The sequence below is a fragment of the Argentina silus genome, assembly GCF_951799395.1.
Source record: "Argentina silus genome assembly, chromosome: 13".
Classification (NCBI taxonomy): Eukaryota; Metazoa; Chordata; class Actinopteri; order Argentiniformes; family Argentinidae; genus Argentina; species Argentina silus.
The window spans coordinates 574205-588364 of NC_139667.1; the positions used below are offsets into that span (position 1 = coordinate 574205).

The following is a 14160-nucleotide window of genomic DNA, read 5'->3' on the forward strand; positions in this document are numbered from 1 at the left end:
AACCGTATGTTTACCTCTTGCAGAACTCTGAGGGCCGGTTTCACAGACAAGGCTTAAGGCTAGTCCCAGACTAAAATGCCTGTTTGAGCTGTCTGAACTCAAAGCGATTTACACAGACTTATCTTAAAATAGTCGTAGATTTAGCCTTTTCTGGATTAAGCAAAGCCGACTGCAAGAGGGAGGATTAGAACTACTCTGGGACTAAATTGAAGCTAGTTTAACTAGAACACTTTGGGCCGGTTTCACAGACAAGGCTTAAGCCTAGTTCTGGACTAATTCACACTTTCAATGACAAATTGCCACTGAGGATGCTTTTTTAGTCTAGGACTAGGCTTAAGCCTTGTCTGTGAAACCGGTCCATTAAGGCCTACTCCTTGCTTAATCTAAGCCCGGTCTGTGAAACCGGTCCATTAAGGCCTACTCCTGGCTTAATCTAAACTCGGTCTGTGAAACTGGCCCTAAATGATTTTGCCATATAAATATTTTTCTAAGATGAAAGCACTGATATTAAGTTCCTTAGGTCCGTTTTCTCTGTTATGTCGTTACTGTGTTGCAATACGTCAACCAAATAAATCGTAGGGTTTGCTAGTTGTTGAAGATTGAGCGTTCATTGACGCACCATTAATGAATATACTGAATATATTTAATATGGATTCTTGAATTTCTTAAAGCTTCCTTGTGTCATCGAGAAATGTCTGTTTCTATTGTTGACTAGACCTACACACATCCCTGTAATGATTGCCATCCTAATCTTAGTTATACATATTTGATAATCGTCTACTGCATTCACTTCTAAATTCATTTCGGCACTTTTTGGTTTACTTGTGCATTAACATGAAAAGAAAACTCTACATAAGGCCAAATAATATGCTTCATTCATTTCACTTGTACATTAATTTCACGTGTGCATCAACATAATTGGATACAGTTCACATTACGTGACACCAGAACAGGATCCACCCAAGGGCGCCCACTTCAATCCACCACCAGTCTCCATACATTTCACAATGAACGCTACTAAACACATCATCTTTGAGGTAGGCTATTAATGCATCAGGCAGAAATTCTACAATTAAAATCCATGTTTTGCTTTGTATTTATTCGGTAACATATGAGAAATAAAAGTTCCAGTAAGGAGCCGCATCGTGCCAGTTGCTCCTCCGTGCCGTCAGGGGGCGCCTGTTGGCCGTGAATAAATGCGGTGTGTGAACCCGGCCGCCCAGCCATGTTGAGCAGCGTCTCACCGCTGAGCAGCGAAGGAACGGCAGCCCGCCATTGTGTAGAACCGACGCGTTAGAGAGGCAGGGGCACTTGGCTAACTCTCCAATTGACATTTTCTTATAGCCTACCGCATAATTTAAAAGCCAATTTAAATACACTGGCTCCAGGGAAAAAGACATGTCAGCCACCAGTCTTCTCGAACAGGTAAAGAGAGCCACTTTCTGAACCTTTACGAGGCCAAATTGTCCATCGAGACGTAGCTAGGATAGCTAGTACCCGAGTGACTCTCTTAGTGCAGCAGGCCTAACCACCTGCTAAAGGACTGACTGGTGGTGAATATACATTTCTTTATTATTTTTCCCTTCCTCTCTTCTCATAAATCAAACCTTCATGAATCACTTGGACCCAATCCAGAGACCGAAAGGCCAAGCGAACAAAGGTAAGCTCCCGCGGCATGACAAGCTATCTGGCAGCGGGTGTTCTGCGGTGCGGAGACGTTGCGTGGATGTGGTGGTGGCTAGCTATGCTAAGCTAAGCTAGCCTTGCAGGCCACTTTCAACCATAAAGCGCCCTTTTTGCTTCCGTACTTGTCCGCACCAGTGAACTAATTTCAGTTGCGTCGAGCGTGTCCATTTTAATATTTTAATGACATTCGCGATGCAGCTATAAACGTGTTATCCAAACATTTTGTAATTTGAGGCAACTTCGCTAGCTAGCCAGCTAGCCACCCGTCAGCGCCAGCCAACCAGCAAGGAAGCTAACGTTAGCCAGTTAGCTTCCGCTTCGCATTATCTCGCTACCAAGCAAAGCTATCTGCTATCGTTTGCTAATCTGGACTGTTTCTCGCTCTCTGATGTAAACGCGTTTAATTGTGTATGTAGTGTTTGGTAGCTAGCTAGCCCGTGTTGTAGTCGCGCCTCCCACGCAGGGAGGGCTGGTTAGAGCAGCAGGCTAGCGGACGGCAGGTCTGGCTGGCTGGTTAAAGGGAGGTTTGGCGCTCGTCAGCAGCCTGCCTGGAGAGCAGCCTGCCAGTGACACGTCTCTCAACACGCCGTCCTGCGGGCTAGCAGGCCCCTCGTCAACAAGTTTCACTGTCTTGGTTGTTTCTGGTGAATGGAGAATTGCGTTGGGGAAGTTTGAGGCCTGTTTGCTGGCTAGGCAGCCCATGCCAGGCGGTGACGGTAAATTGCCACTAAGGAGCCTGATAAGCGGGGACTTTTCCGCTGCGCTCCTCACCAAACATGTGTTTTTGTTTTCCTCCGCCGCCGTCGAGCTCGTTACCTCGCTCTTCACCTCGCTCTTCACCTCGCTCTTCACCACGCTCTTCACCTCGCTCTTCCAGGGAAAAAGACTTTTCTGTGCATTTTAGAATTGGTTTTGTGCATTTTAGATTTGGGCGTGAAGAATGGTCGTGTGTAAGATTTTTTTTTTTTTTACTTTGAGATTTTGTTGTGTAACACTAATGATTTCTTATCAAGCTTCAAGACTTCCTGTCTTTTGGCTGTTATACCCATGACAACCAGCGACCAGTGTGGGTGAGGAGGAGGACTGAGCCGGTGTCTGTCTCCCTCCCTCCCTCCCTCCCTCCCTCATGGTACAAACCTGGGTTTTTAAATGGATATCCTACTCTTTTCCAGTGCAAAACGGAGCTGTGACCCAAAAGGATACTTTGAATGATGATGAGTTCGAGCCTTACCTGAACACTCAGGCCAGACAGGTGAGTCCCGTGAGTTTAACCTGGTCCACAGGGATCAATCAAAATGCTCCCACCACCATACATCATTAGTTAAGTTGGGTACTGCCTTTATTTGATGTACTACACAACAGGATGGGTGATTGATAGTTACAACGCTGAATGCTTACACCTGACACGTTATACACAAGACATTAAACCCAAACGGGGAGAACTGGTTTGCATTGTATAGCTTTACAGTAAATGGCTCCCAAACACTACCAAGTAATTATGGATGCCTGCAGTAATTGGCACTTAAAGACTCCATAGAGGATTTGCTCATCCCTCCCTTGTTTACAAGCACTGGCTATACCTCTCCTAGCATTAAGAGGACAATTAGTGTAATTATGTTGTCATGTATCGTTGGATGGCCCGCCGGGTCGGGGGCTCGGTTTAGGCCGTAGTATATACAGCGGCAGTTAACGCAAAGCGGGCCGCGATGGAGATAATGGAGCGTAGAAATAGAATGGTTCCTTCTATTCAGTCTGTCTTATGTAATGGAGTCTGTGTTCTCCCAGCCAGCGGAATGCTGCGTCCTTTTGTTGGGGTTCCATGTCACTTGTTTCCTTGTAAAGCAAGTCCACTGATGTGGGAATGGACTCAGGCCCACTGGAGGAGGCAGGCGGGGGGGGGGGATGATCGATCATCATATTGATGCCTGTCCTGCCCAATTAGCTTAGGCTACTTATTAGCGATGGTTGTGGCATGTAGATGTTTCATAGTTGCTTTGGACAAGAGCATCACCTTGATGACAGATGTGATGTATCTTCTAGTCTGATGCTGATTTAAGGTCATTTGAATCCTCTGTGGCTAACCCGTGTTCTCTTGGCTTCCCCAGAGCAATGCCTATACGGCCATGTCGGACTCCTACATGCCCAGCTACTACAGCCCCTCCATAGGATTCTCCTACTCCCTGAACGAGGCAGCATGGTCCACCGGGGGGGACCCCCCCATGCCCTACCTGGCCTCCTACGGACAGCTGAGCAACGGGGAGCACCACTTCCTCCCGGACGCCATGTTCGGCCAGCCGGGCCCCCTTGGAAACAACCCTTTCCTGGGACAGCACGGTTTCAACTTCTTCCCCAGTGGCATCGACTTCTCTGCCTGGGGAAACAGCAGCTCACAGGGACAGTCCACACAGAGCTCCGGGTACAGCAGCAGCTACGCCTACGCCCCCAGCTCGCTAGGGGGAGCCATGATCGACGGACAGTCCCCCTTCGCCGCCAACGAGCCCCTCAACAAGGCCCCCGGCATGAACAGCTTGGACCAGGGCATGCAGGGGCTTAAGATTGGTGCCGGGGGGGACATGGCCCCCAAGGTGGTGGGGTCCAGCCTCCCTGGGGGGCCCCTCGGCCAGGTGTCCGGCCCCCTGGGCCCCCCCATTATGCCCCCGGTCTCCATCGCCCCCGCCAAGCCCGCCTCCTGGGCGGACATTGCCAGCAAGCCGGCCAAGCCGCAGCCCAAGCTGAAAACCAAGGGTGGCATGGCGGGCAACCTGCCTCCTCCACCCATCAAACACAACATGGACATCGGCACCTGGGACAACAAGGGTACCATGACATCGGCACCTGGGACAACAAGGGTACCATGCCCAAAGCCTCCGCCCCCCAGCAGGCTCCCATCCCCAGCAACGGCCAGCCCCCTAACCAGGCCTCCCCCCAGCCCGGGGCCACCGCCGGAGGGACCCCCCAGCTCCCCCTCAGCAACGGACAGATGATGCCCCAGTCCGCCCAGCTCGGACAGCATCAGCTGCCCCCCAATGGACAACCAGGGATGGGGGGTCAGATGCAGCAGCAGCAGCAGCTCAACCAGGGCCCCCCTCCCCCCTCCCAGCCCACCCGCTGGGTCCCCCCGCGGAACCGAGCCAACGGCTTTGGGGACACCGGGGGTGGTGGCGGCGGCGGCGGGGGGGCGGGCCAGTCGCCCCCCAACTCTGGAGTAGGAGGGGCGCCCGTGCCCTCGGAACCCCACCCTGTCCTGGAGAAGCTGCGCCTGGTCAACAACTACAACCCCAAGGACTTCGACTGGAACCCCAAGCAGGGGCGCGTGTTCATCATCAAGAGCTACTCGGAGGACGACATCCACCGCTCCATCAAGTACAACATCTGGTGCAGCACAGAGCACGGCAACAAGCGCCTGGACGCTGCCTACCGCTCGCTGGGGGCCAAGGGCCCGCTGTTCCTGCTGTTCAGCGTCAACGGCAGCGGGCACTTCTGCGGCGTGGCGGAGATGCGCTCGCCCGTGGACTACAACACCTGCGCCGGCGTGTGGTCGCAGGACAAGTGGAAGGGCCGCTTCGACGTGCGCTGGATCTTCGTTAAGGACGTTCCCAACAGCCAGCTGCGGCACATCCGCCTGGAGAACAACGAGAACAAGCCCGTCACCAACTCGCGGGACACGCAGGAGGTGCCGCTGGACAAGGCGCGGCAGGTGTTGAAGATCATCGCCGGGTACAAGCACACCACCTCCATCTTCGACGACTTCTCCCACTACGAGAAGCGGCAGGAGGAGGACGAGTGTGTGAAAAAGGTAAAACGAGTCGTTGCCGCTTCCCTTCCTTTACCCGGCTTTACCCCCTCCCTCCCTCCTGCCCCTGGCCTCCTGCCCCCGGCCTCCTCCCTCCCTCCCTACTGCCCCCGGCCTCCTCCCTCCCACCTGGGGAAATAAAACATAGAATCTTGTTTCCTGTTAGTGGAGAGAAGTGGGAAGCTGTGTGTGTGCGCGCGCAGAACACAACCCTGGTTTCAAATAGTGTTCGAAATTCTTTCAGATGCTTGATTTAGATTGTCCAGCGCAGCAGAAATCAATGAAATAGTCCCAAAAGTATTGTCCCTCCCTACCTGGCGCTCCAGGCATACGCAACTGAAACACACACCTCAGATCAGGCGAGGCAGGTAGACGCTGAAGGTCAATGATGAGCTGTAAAAGGTCTGACTGCCCAAGTCCCCTCCACACCCATGGGCTCCCAGCAGCCCCTGCTCTTTACCCAGCATGCTCTAGGTGTGCAGTGTTGGGCACAGGGGCTGCTGACAGACACGATGACCTCACAATCTGTGTCTCCAAGAGACGTGGTTACACAGTGATGACGGACATCTGACATTAACCAATCACCAAGGAGTGTCGGGTTGTTGGCTGGGGATAGGTAGATGATCATAAGTTTTCAAGCTGAGACCTTCACGAAACTGCAGGAAATGTAAGAGGCATCTGACTAGAATGGATTAAAGGGTTTATTGTATTAATTGAGACATTGGTAAAACTAAGGACACAAACCCCTGTAATATAGTTAACCTACGTGATTGCGTGCGTCTCTGGTAAGCCTGTGGTTGTGTTCAGGAAGCCCCTGATGGAGGCAGACGCAGCACGTTCTAGTCCCAGGTCACGACTCGGCGTGTGTGAGGGAGAAAGACACAGGCCTGTGTTCAAAATCATTTCAAATACTTTGCTGTGCTTGATAGACAAAATCTATTGCATTGGACCCAAATAACTAGTCCCAGAAGTGTTTAACCTCCCCATCTGGCTCTCCAGCATGGCTCGAAGTATTTGAAACATTTAAAATACTGTCTTAATCCAGGTCTGGTGTAACAGACCTGAGAGCAGCTCCAAATAGAGCGTTAAGGTTGAGCTCCTGTGCTCAGCAAACATTGGTGTTCCATGTTAGATGTTCATCCTCTGGTTTGGAGCTATTGCTAAAATGTCAAAGGAAGAATGTGTTGCTGTTTTTCAAGTGTTCCTCTTTGAATAATGAAAGTAGATGCACCTCATTTTGTAGCAGCAGGTGCAGGAGGACGAGATGCAACCGTGCCTGCTTGCAAAAATGACTGCATTTCATCTCATTTTGCAAGCAAGCTGTGTTGCACAAAGTTGAGGTCCTCCTGGGTTGTTTCTGTGGATGTAGTGGAGGTGGTTGTGATTTGTGGTCTTGTACAGTGTGTTAACCGTCCTGGCGTGTTGGAACACATTAACGCTGCCGCAGCGCCAGGATGCCTCCACATATGAATTTGGATAATGCCAGAGAGATATCATGTTCTCTCAAATGTGAAGTCATCAGATTCTTTCTGAATGACATTTGGCTATGACTCCCTAATCAAATGGTTTTAACTTGTGGAGCTTAAACTGAGTGCTGACTCAAGTACAGTACGGTCCAGTGGTGCACAGAAACCACTTACTGTTTAGGTCCATGCAGAAGGGAAATACTAACTCGTGCACATACACGTGTGTTATGGATGTTAAGCTATGGAATGAATCAGTGGAGGCTGGTGGAAGTAGGAATCGGAGGACAGGTTCATTGTAATACATGGAATGAGGAACGGTATCAAACACGTTTGATTCCATTCCATGCATTACAATGAGCCCGTCCTCCAATTCCTTCCTCCACCAGCCTCCCTGGGAATGAATGTATTTGGGCTATGGAATGAATATTACACTCAATGTCATGGAGTTTCAGACGTTTTTATGTCCATTCGTCAGGGACTACGCACTAATAATGGAGCTGACAATGGCTGCAGCTCTGGAGGAATCGATAGAGGAGAGTTCAGATGAATGGCTTGAATCAATGCTCTGATTGGACCAGTAGGCCTGTCACTGCACTGATGGTCTGACTGTGGACCAGTAGGCCTGTCACTGCACTGATGCTCTGACTGTGGACCAGTAGGCCTGTCACTGCACTGATGGTCTGACTGTGGACCAGTAGGCCTGTCACTGCACTGATGCTCTGACTGGACCAGTAGGCCTGTCACTGCACTGATGGTCTGACTGTGGACCAGTAGGCCTGTCACTGCACTGATGCTCTGACTGTGGACCAGTAGGCCTGTCACTGCACTGATGCTCTGACTGTGGACCAGTAGGCCTGTCACTGCACTGATGCTCTGAGGCAGAACGGTGCTGGAAAAGTTCGCTCTGAGCCAGCCAAACATGATGGAAGTCGGGGGGGGGGGGGTGGCTGTTCGTCTGCTGAAATGCCAGCGGTTTCTCGTGACTGACCAACAGAAATGCATTTAGGTTTTGCCCTTTTTTTTCTTTTCTTTTTTTTCCCCTCTGACATCCCAGAAACCATTTGAATATTCAAAGCAACGTGCTTAGCCTAACGTCTGACAGGTAGGCTCTCTGGCTAGGATCCTTTCAGCTCCGCTCCGGGGCTCAGAGGGGCTGTCGTGGTGCGACACACACCCAGGTGAGCTTCACGTTTGCGGTGTCTTATGGGTGTTGCGGTGTAGACCTGATTCGCCGTCTCGTTAGGAACATTTGCGCTGTGAATGCAGCGATCGCCATGGCGTCCGCGCCGGCGGTGCGTAGAGAAGTGATTTGTCGTCTCGTTCAGAGTGCTTTTTTAATGGTTATTTAGACCGTTTGGGTCTTAAGATGCGAGGTTGTGATTGGCTGTTTAGCCTCGGTCTCTGCCGTGTGCTGTGGCCCGCTTCCTGGTGACGGCGGTCCTTCTGGACGGCTGATTGGTTATCCACTCATTGCACTTTATTTATAGCACGTTTCATACGCAAGCAGAGATGTCAACAGAGATTGTGGAGGTTCCAAATTTGCAAAATGAACGTCATGTTGTGACATCGGTTTGACCACTAACGTGCGTCTTGCCCTGTCTGCCAGAAGAACCTCAGGATGTGTGAGTCAGTCATAATGACCCCACACACTTCTCCTCCGCCTCTGGGGAGTGTTTCATGTAGAAAGATACGTTACCAAACCCACAGGAGTACTCTGAAGCAACTGCATATTTCATAGATTGCAGAGAGATTGATTCATTGGATGTGGTCACTGACTATCCCCCGCTGCCCCCCCCCCCCCCCCAGGAAGTCATGCTCCACCATGTGTTGCTACTGTAGTGCAGGTGGTTAGGAAGCACTCTCTCATGATGTGGTTCGAACCCCACCTGTCACACTGACTTCACACATTAATATTAGTGATTGATTTATTGGTATTCTCTGGCATTGGTGCCTTGGTTCAGAGTCAGGCTGTGAGCCATGCTGACCAGACGGGGAGAGATGCTGTCTTATGATTATGGGTGATGCTCTCTGTATGAGACAGAAATCTCTGGTTTAAATGCTGCATTCATGTACTCCTCAAAAACTCTGAGCTTCCCATCAATACGTACCATAGGATGTTGCAGAGCTCACTGTCGGCTCATTGAGCTGTAGCTCAGAGTGAAAAATCCTAAATCTCTTTAACACAATCGCCCAGTTGTAAAATGTCCAAGTTTCCGATTTCCGAGGAGTAATTGAATGCAGCGTCAATCATGTTAATTAATCTCTGTTAATCTGAACGGCAATTTGTTGATGCATTCCTGTCTGACCTGGATAGAGGTTGTCCCCCTTTTCCCTGAAGTGTACCCTCATGTGGTGAAGGAGGGGACGAGGACGTGGAGGAGGGCTGGAGAACCAGAATGCGCCGCCCCCCCCCAGCCGTTCTGGGCTCTGAGCCGCAGCTCTGGGTCCACACAGAGAGGGTGTGGAGGGTTCAGACCAACTATCACACTTCCTGTTTTGCACGCCCAAACAAAAGCCTAATCATGTTGTTGTTCTAACAGGTGGAGGTCCAGGGGAGTGACCCTTACCCCAGTAACCCAAGCAGGAGTCACTACAGACTTCAGGTAACACACACACACACACACACACACACACATACCTGTACATGTTACTGTAACCCAAGCAGGAGTCACTACAGACTTCAGGTAACACATCCAAACCCCCACCCTCCCTCTGTCCCTGAGATATGATCTCTCCCCCCCCCAGATGACTCCACCCCCCAGCTGTTGTGTTGATCTAACTAAGCCCCGTGCTCCATGGAGCCCAACAGAGGTGGCTCATAGACAACTGCAATTTGCATATTAAAATGGATCTACCATCATGTTTACATATTAGTGATATCCAGGTATCAAAGCATGTAGGCTCTCAGGAACTGCAAGGACAGGCACGTAATCAGATGCATAAACATAACGCCATACCCATGTCCTGTAGAAGTGTGACGTGTACAGGTGTCTGTGCTGTGGGGCCGTCAGATTCTGATGTGCTTTACACAATCCTACTTCCTTTCAGTCATGTTAGTTAGAAGCAGCTATCAGTGGGTTTTATAATGGGAGAAAGAGAAATCTGCTCCTTGATTATGATTAATAGAACTCCTGAATCCCTTTATGACGAGGGGTTGTACCTCATTACCAAATAAAAAGGACTTATTACTCTATTGTTTGTTTTTGTTGACATGGGGCATTTCGTAAATAATGTCTAGCTGTAAATGATGTTTTGAGAAGGTAACGCTGCCCTTCTGTGATGTAACGTGAGCGCAGCAGAGGGGTCAGGACAGGAAGTGCTGTTGACATGGTGTTGGTGTCCTGCAGCGTCACTGACGGGGGCTTTAGACCCCACATCTGAAGTCTATAAGACGAGTGCATCCTTCCTGTGAAGTAATAACAGATCTGAGACGTGATGGATGACTTCAGAACCAGTGTGGAAACCTCGCTTCCACGTCTAATCAAACACAGATCAGCCATTAACTCAAGCAGAGAGAATAATACTGATCATAATGATGCATTTGTTGTCTAGCTGTTTTGTCAGTCCTCAAAGACACGACATTCCATGGAGAGAATGAACGAGAATAGATTGATAAATAAAAAGTAAAAGTCAGTTAAAAGATTAGAAGATTGCTTTTATTTTTAAGCTAGAAAGCAAGTTTAAAAAGATGGGAACAGATGGCCTTTTCAAACGGTGGCGTTCCTCCACAAGTGTGTTATCTCATGTTGATACAAGTTCCTAAACTAAGCTCCTCTCTTCCTCCTTCCCTCTCTTTTCCCACAGGAGCGCCAAGGCCAAGGACGTGTCAAGTAACAGTCGCTGCTTTGGGCAAAAGACTGCAATGGCCCCCCCGTCCCCTTCCCCCCCCCTCCCCCTCTCCACCCCATCACATCCAGATCTGCCGGGGGGGGGAAATTAACCAAGGACAAAAAAAAAAAACTAAATGAAGACTTTCTTGATTTCTTTTGACTTTAAAGACTTACTTCGAACTTGTAGTAAAAGAAAAAGAAAACGATTATTCATAGGACTACAACTAAATGCATAGCATCCTTAGGTGAGTCTGTCTGCCCCCACCCCCCCCATTCCACTACATATGCTTTATTTTTTTCCTCGTATGCTTTTCTTTTATTTCCTCTTTTTTTTTTTTTTTTTTTTTTTAAAGAACGATCCTCCTGTTTTTTACAGTCCAAGAGCAAGTCTGTAACTTCTCACAGAAAAGATCTAGTGGAAATGTTTAGTGTTGGCTACTAGTGCCCCATGTCAAGATGGGCAAGTTTGTCTCATTTCTTTGTAAACCCTTCCCTCCCCTCCTCCGCGGGGAATTAAAACCAACCAGTCAGGACGCAGCAGGATCTCCACCTCCGTGGGGAATTAAAACCAACCAGTCAGGACGCAGCGGGAGCTCCTCAGTGGATAATCGTTGAGCTCCGTCACCACGCCCCCTCCAGTTTGGTTCTTTATGCTTCCACCTTCTGTTTCTATAAAAGAGAAGTAAACGAATGTTGGGGGATCAGCCCTGTGTTTGTATTTTGTGTTGGGCAGCAGAGTGGCATAGAGGGAGGGGGTGGGAGGAGGTGGGGTGGGAGTCGGAGAAGTGAAAGGAGTTGTTAAGTTAGCCTTGGTCATTGTATAATTTTATAGAGTACAAATTTGGGCTGTATTTGCCACCTGTCTCTGTCTGCTGGACTTGTTTACCTTAATACCCTCTTATCTTGGACACGTTCGCCGTTGCTATGGGGCTGCTTTTCTTTCTTTCTCTCGTTTTTTTGTTTTTTTTTCCTTTCCTCCTCCGTTTCTTAAAGACAGCAGCGATGTGAGTGGCCTTGCCCCCACTCTGGTTCTATTAATCAGTTCAAAGTAATAAATGTGGTATACTCAGCAGACCTGTGTGCATTCCCCTTGTTTCACTGACTGAGCACCTGCCACGCCGCCTCCACGTCCGTTTCTCTTTATTTAAGGTATTTGAGTATTTGAATGTTTTACTACCTAGTTTACCCCCCCTAGCTATCCCTCCACCACCACTTAATTCACACAAGTTCCTCCTCTCCCTCCCCCCTGCACCTTGAACCACTATCCCATCCACCTACCCCCCTTCTCCTTACTCCCCTCCACTGGCTGCTCAACCATCACACCACGATCACCACCTTAGCAGAGTATTGCTGTTGGTGACAAAAAGGTCCTCCTTAAATAAAAAAATTAAATAAAATTTAAGAAACTACTGGCGTTTATCTGTGGCATAATAAAGATGGTCCACAAAGCTGAGGTGTAAGGTTTCCTTCTTCACCCAGGTGGAAGGTTTCCTACTGACTTCAGCGCTGTGTGTTTGAGCTGGACCAGTGTGTAGAGCTGTGATCCTCACTCCTGCAGTCCTACAGGTTTCTGTCCCAATAAAGCAAATGAAGCTTTTAAAGATCTGTTGATTGGTTCAATTAAGTGCGATGGTACTAGGTTGGGACAAAAACATGGACCGCCTGTCCGTCTCTCCTGGACCAGGATTGTGTATCACTGGTGTAGGGGTTGATTCTGGACACAGTCCAGGTTGTTGAGAGGGGAAGGAGGTGAGAGGGATGTTTGGAGTGTTGTTCATCTTTCTAATATACTTTATGGTGACGACAAGGGGAGTGTTTCTCCATCCTCCCGCTGGTTCTTTATCAGCACCACCTTCAAAGCACCTCAACAGTGGAAATGTCTCTCAGGTGGCAAATTGCATCTCGTCCTTCGTATTTAAATTTCACTGATATTGCAGCTCAATTCAAGACAACACTCACCCTTCCCTCAGGTGGAGAGAGATTATACTGGACTAATCACCTGGTGATAACATTAGTTAATTATTACCTGTTTTTAAAATATAAATAGTGAACAATGCATGTCTATCTGTGTTATTCAAATTGTATCAATAAATCATTTAAAAAAACGTGTGGTTTTATATCCGACGAGGACGTCGAAGAAGGCCTCAACGCTGAGAAAATGGCGGATGAATAATAGAGGTAAGAAACCACCACAAGGGGGCGACAGGACGCCATTTATCTGAGGATTCATCACTGACTCAATAAACCCCTTAGTTCGCTCTGTTCACCACCATTCCAACGGCTTTCACTATTTAGTTCTTTTTATAGGCTAGAAATCATAAGATATAAAAGATGGCTTGAGGGTTGGCTTCATGCTTCCCCCCTTTTTTATGTATTTGTTTATTATCCTTTAGGATTTGATTCTCATGCAACACCTGGGATGGGAGAAGAGGGAACAGCTGGCCTCGTGAAGCTTTCCATTCAAGCCACGAACATGTGGGCCGTTTATCAGTATGGCTACCACTATGTATCTCTGTCAGTGGGAGTTATGTTTGGGCCGTGTTCGAGAAGGTGTTTAATGACATTAATATGTGTGTGTGTGTGTATATATATATACACAGTATAAAAATCATAGAACAATAATCTAGAATTCAAGAGCAACATACTGTATAAAGGTGAGACAACAGGGGGGAGGGTGTTCAGGAGAGACTTGAGATCAACGTAAGTTCTAAATCTCATTTCTAGCACCTAACCCTAACCCTACACATTCAGCACCTAACCCTAACCCTACACATTCAGCACCTAACCCTAACCCTACACATTCAGCACCTAACCCTAACCCTACACATTCAGCACCTAACCCTAACCCTACACATTCAGCACCTAACCCTAACCCTACACATTCAGCACCTAACCCTAACCCTACGCATTCAGTGTTCACAAATCTGAAAGGACGGGATAGATGTAAGCAATAGTAATATATATATATATGTGTGTGTGTATGTGCGTGTGTGTGTGTACGCCCATTTTTGGGTGTTAGTGGCAGTTCCACAGGGTTCCCCAGGTGTCCAGTCACCTTCAACCCCTGTACCCCCAAACCCCCGGAGGGGTCCCCATCTCTGTGGAATAGTCACGGCGCCCGGTATTAAACGGATGGAGGGATATTCTGGCTAACTTGTAGCATGTTGCTTCGCTCCAGCAGGGACTACATTAGGGGGTACTCCTGCACACTACACTACACACACATTCTGTCCTGCTCACGACACACTACACACACATTCCGTCCCGCACACTACACTACACACACATTCTGTCCCGATACATTCCCATTGGATGATCTGTCCTGATACATTCCCATTGGATGATCTGTCCTGATACATTCCCATTGGATGATCTGAACCAGGGG

At 48.8% G+C, this 14160-nt stretch overlaps 1 protein-coding gene across 1 annotated transcript; it reads left to right on the forward strand.

Annotated features, from left to right (window-relative positions):
- The first annotated feature begins 1291 nt into the window (after nt 1–1291).
- ythdf2 (YTH N6-methyladenosine RNA binding protein F2) lies at nt 1292–11536 on the forward strand. The gene is given in 6 exon segments (XM_083682737.1): nt 1292–1660; nt 2859–2938; nt 3792–4545; nt 4548–5482; nt 9486–9548; nt 10750–11536. Coding segments are annotated over 6 exon segments (1911 nt in total). The 5' UTR covers nt 1292–1611; the 3' UTR covers nt 10780–11536.
- The last annotated feature ends 2624 nt before the right edge of the window (nt 11537–14160 follow it).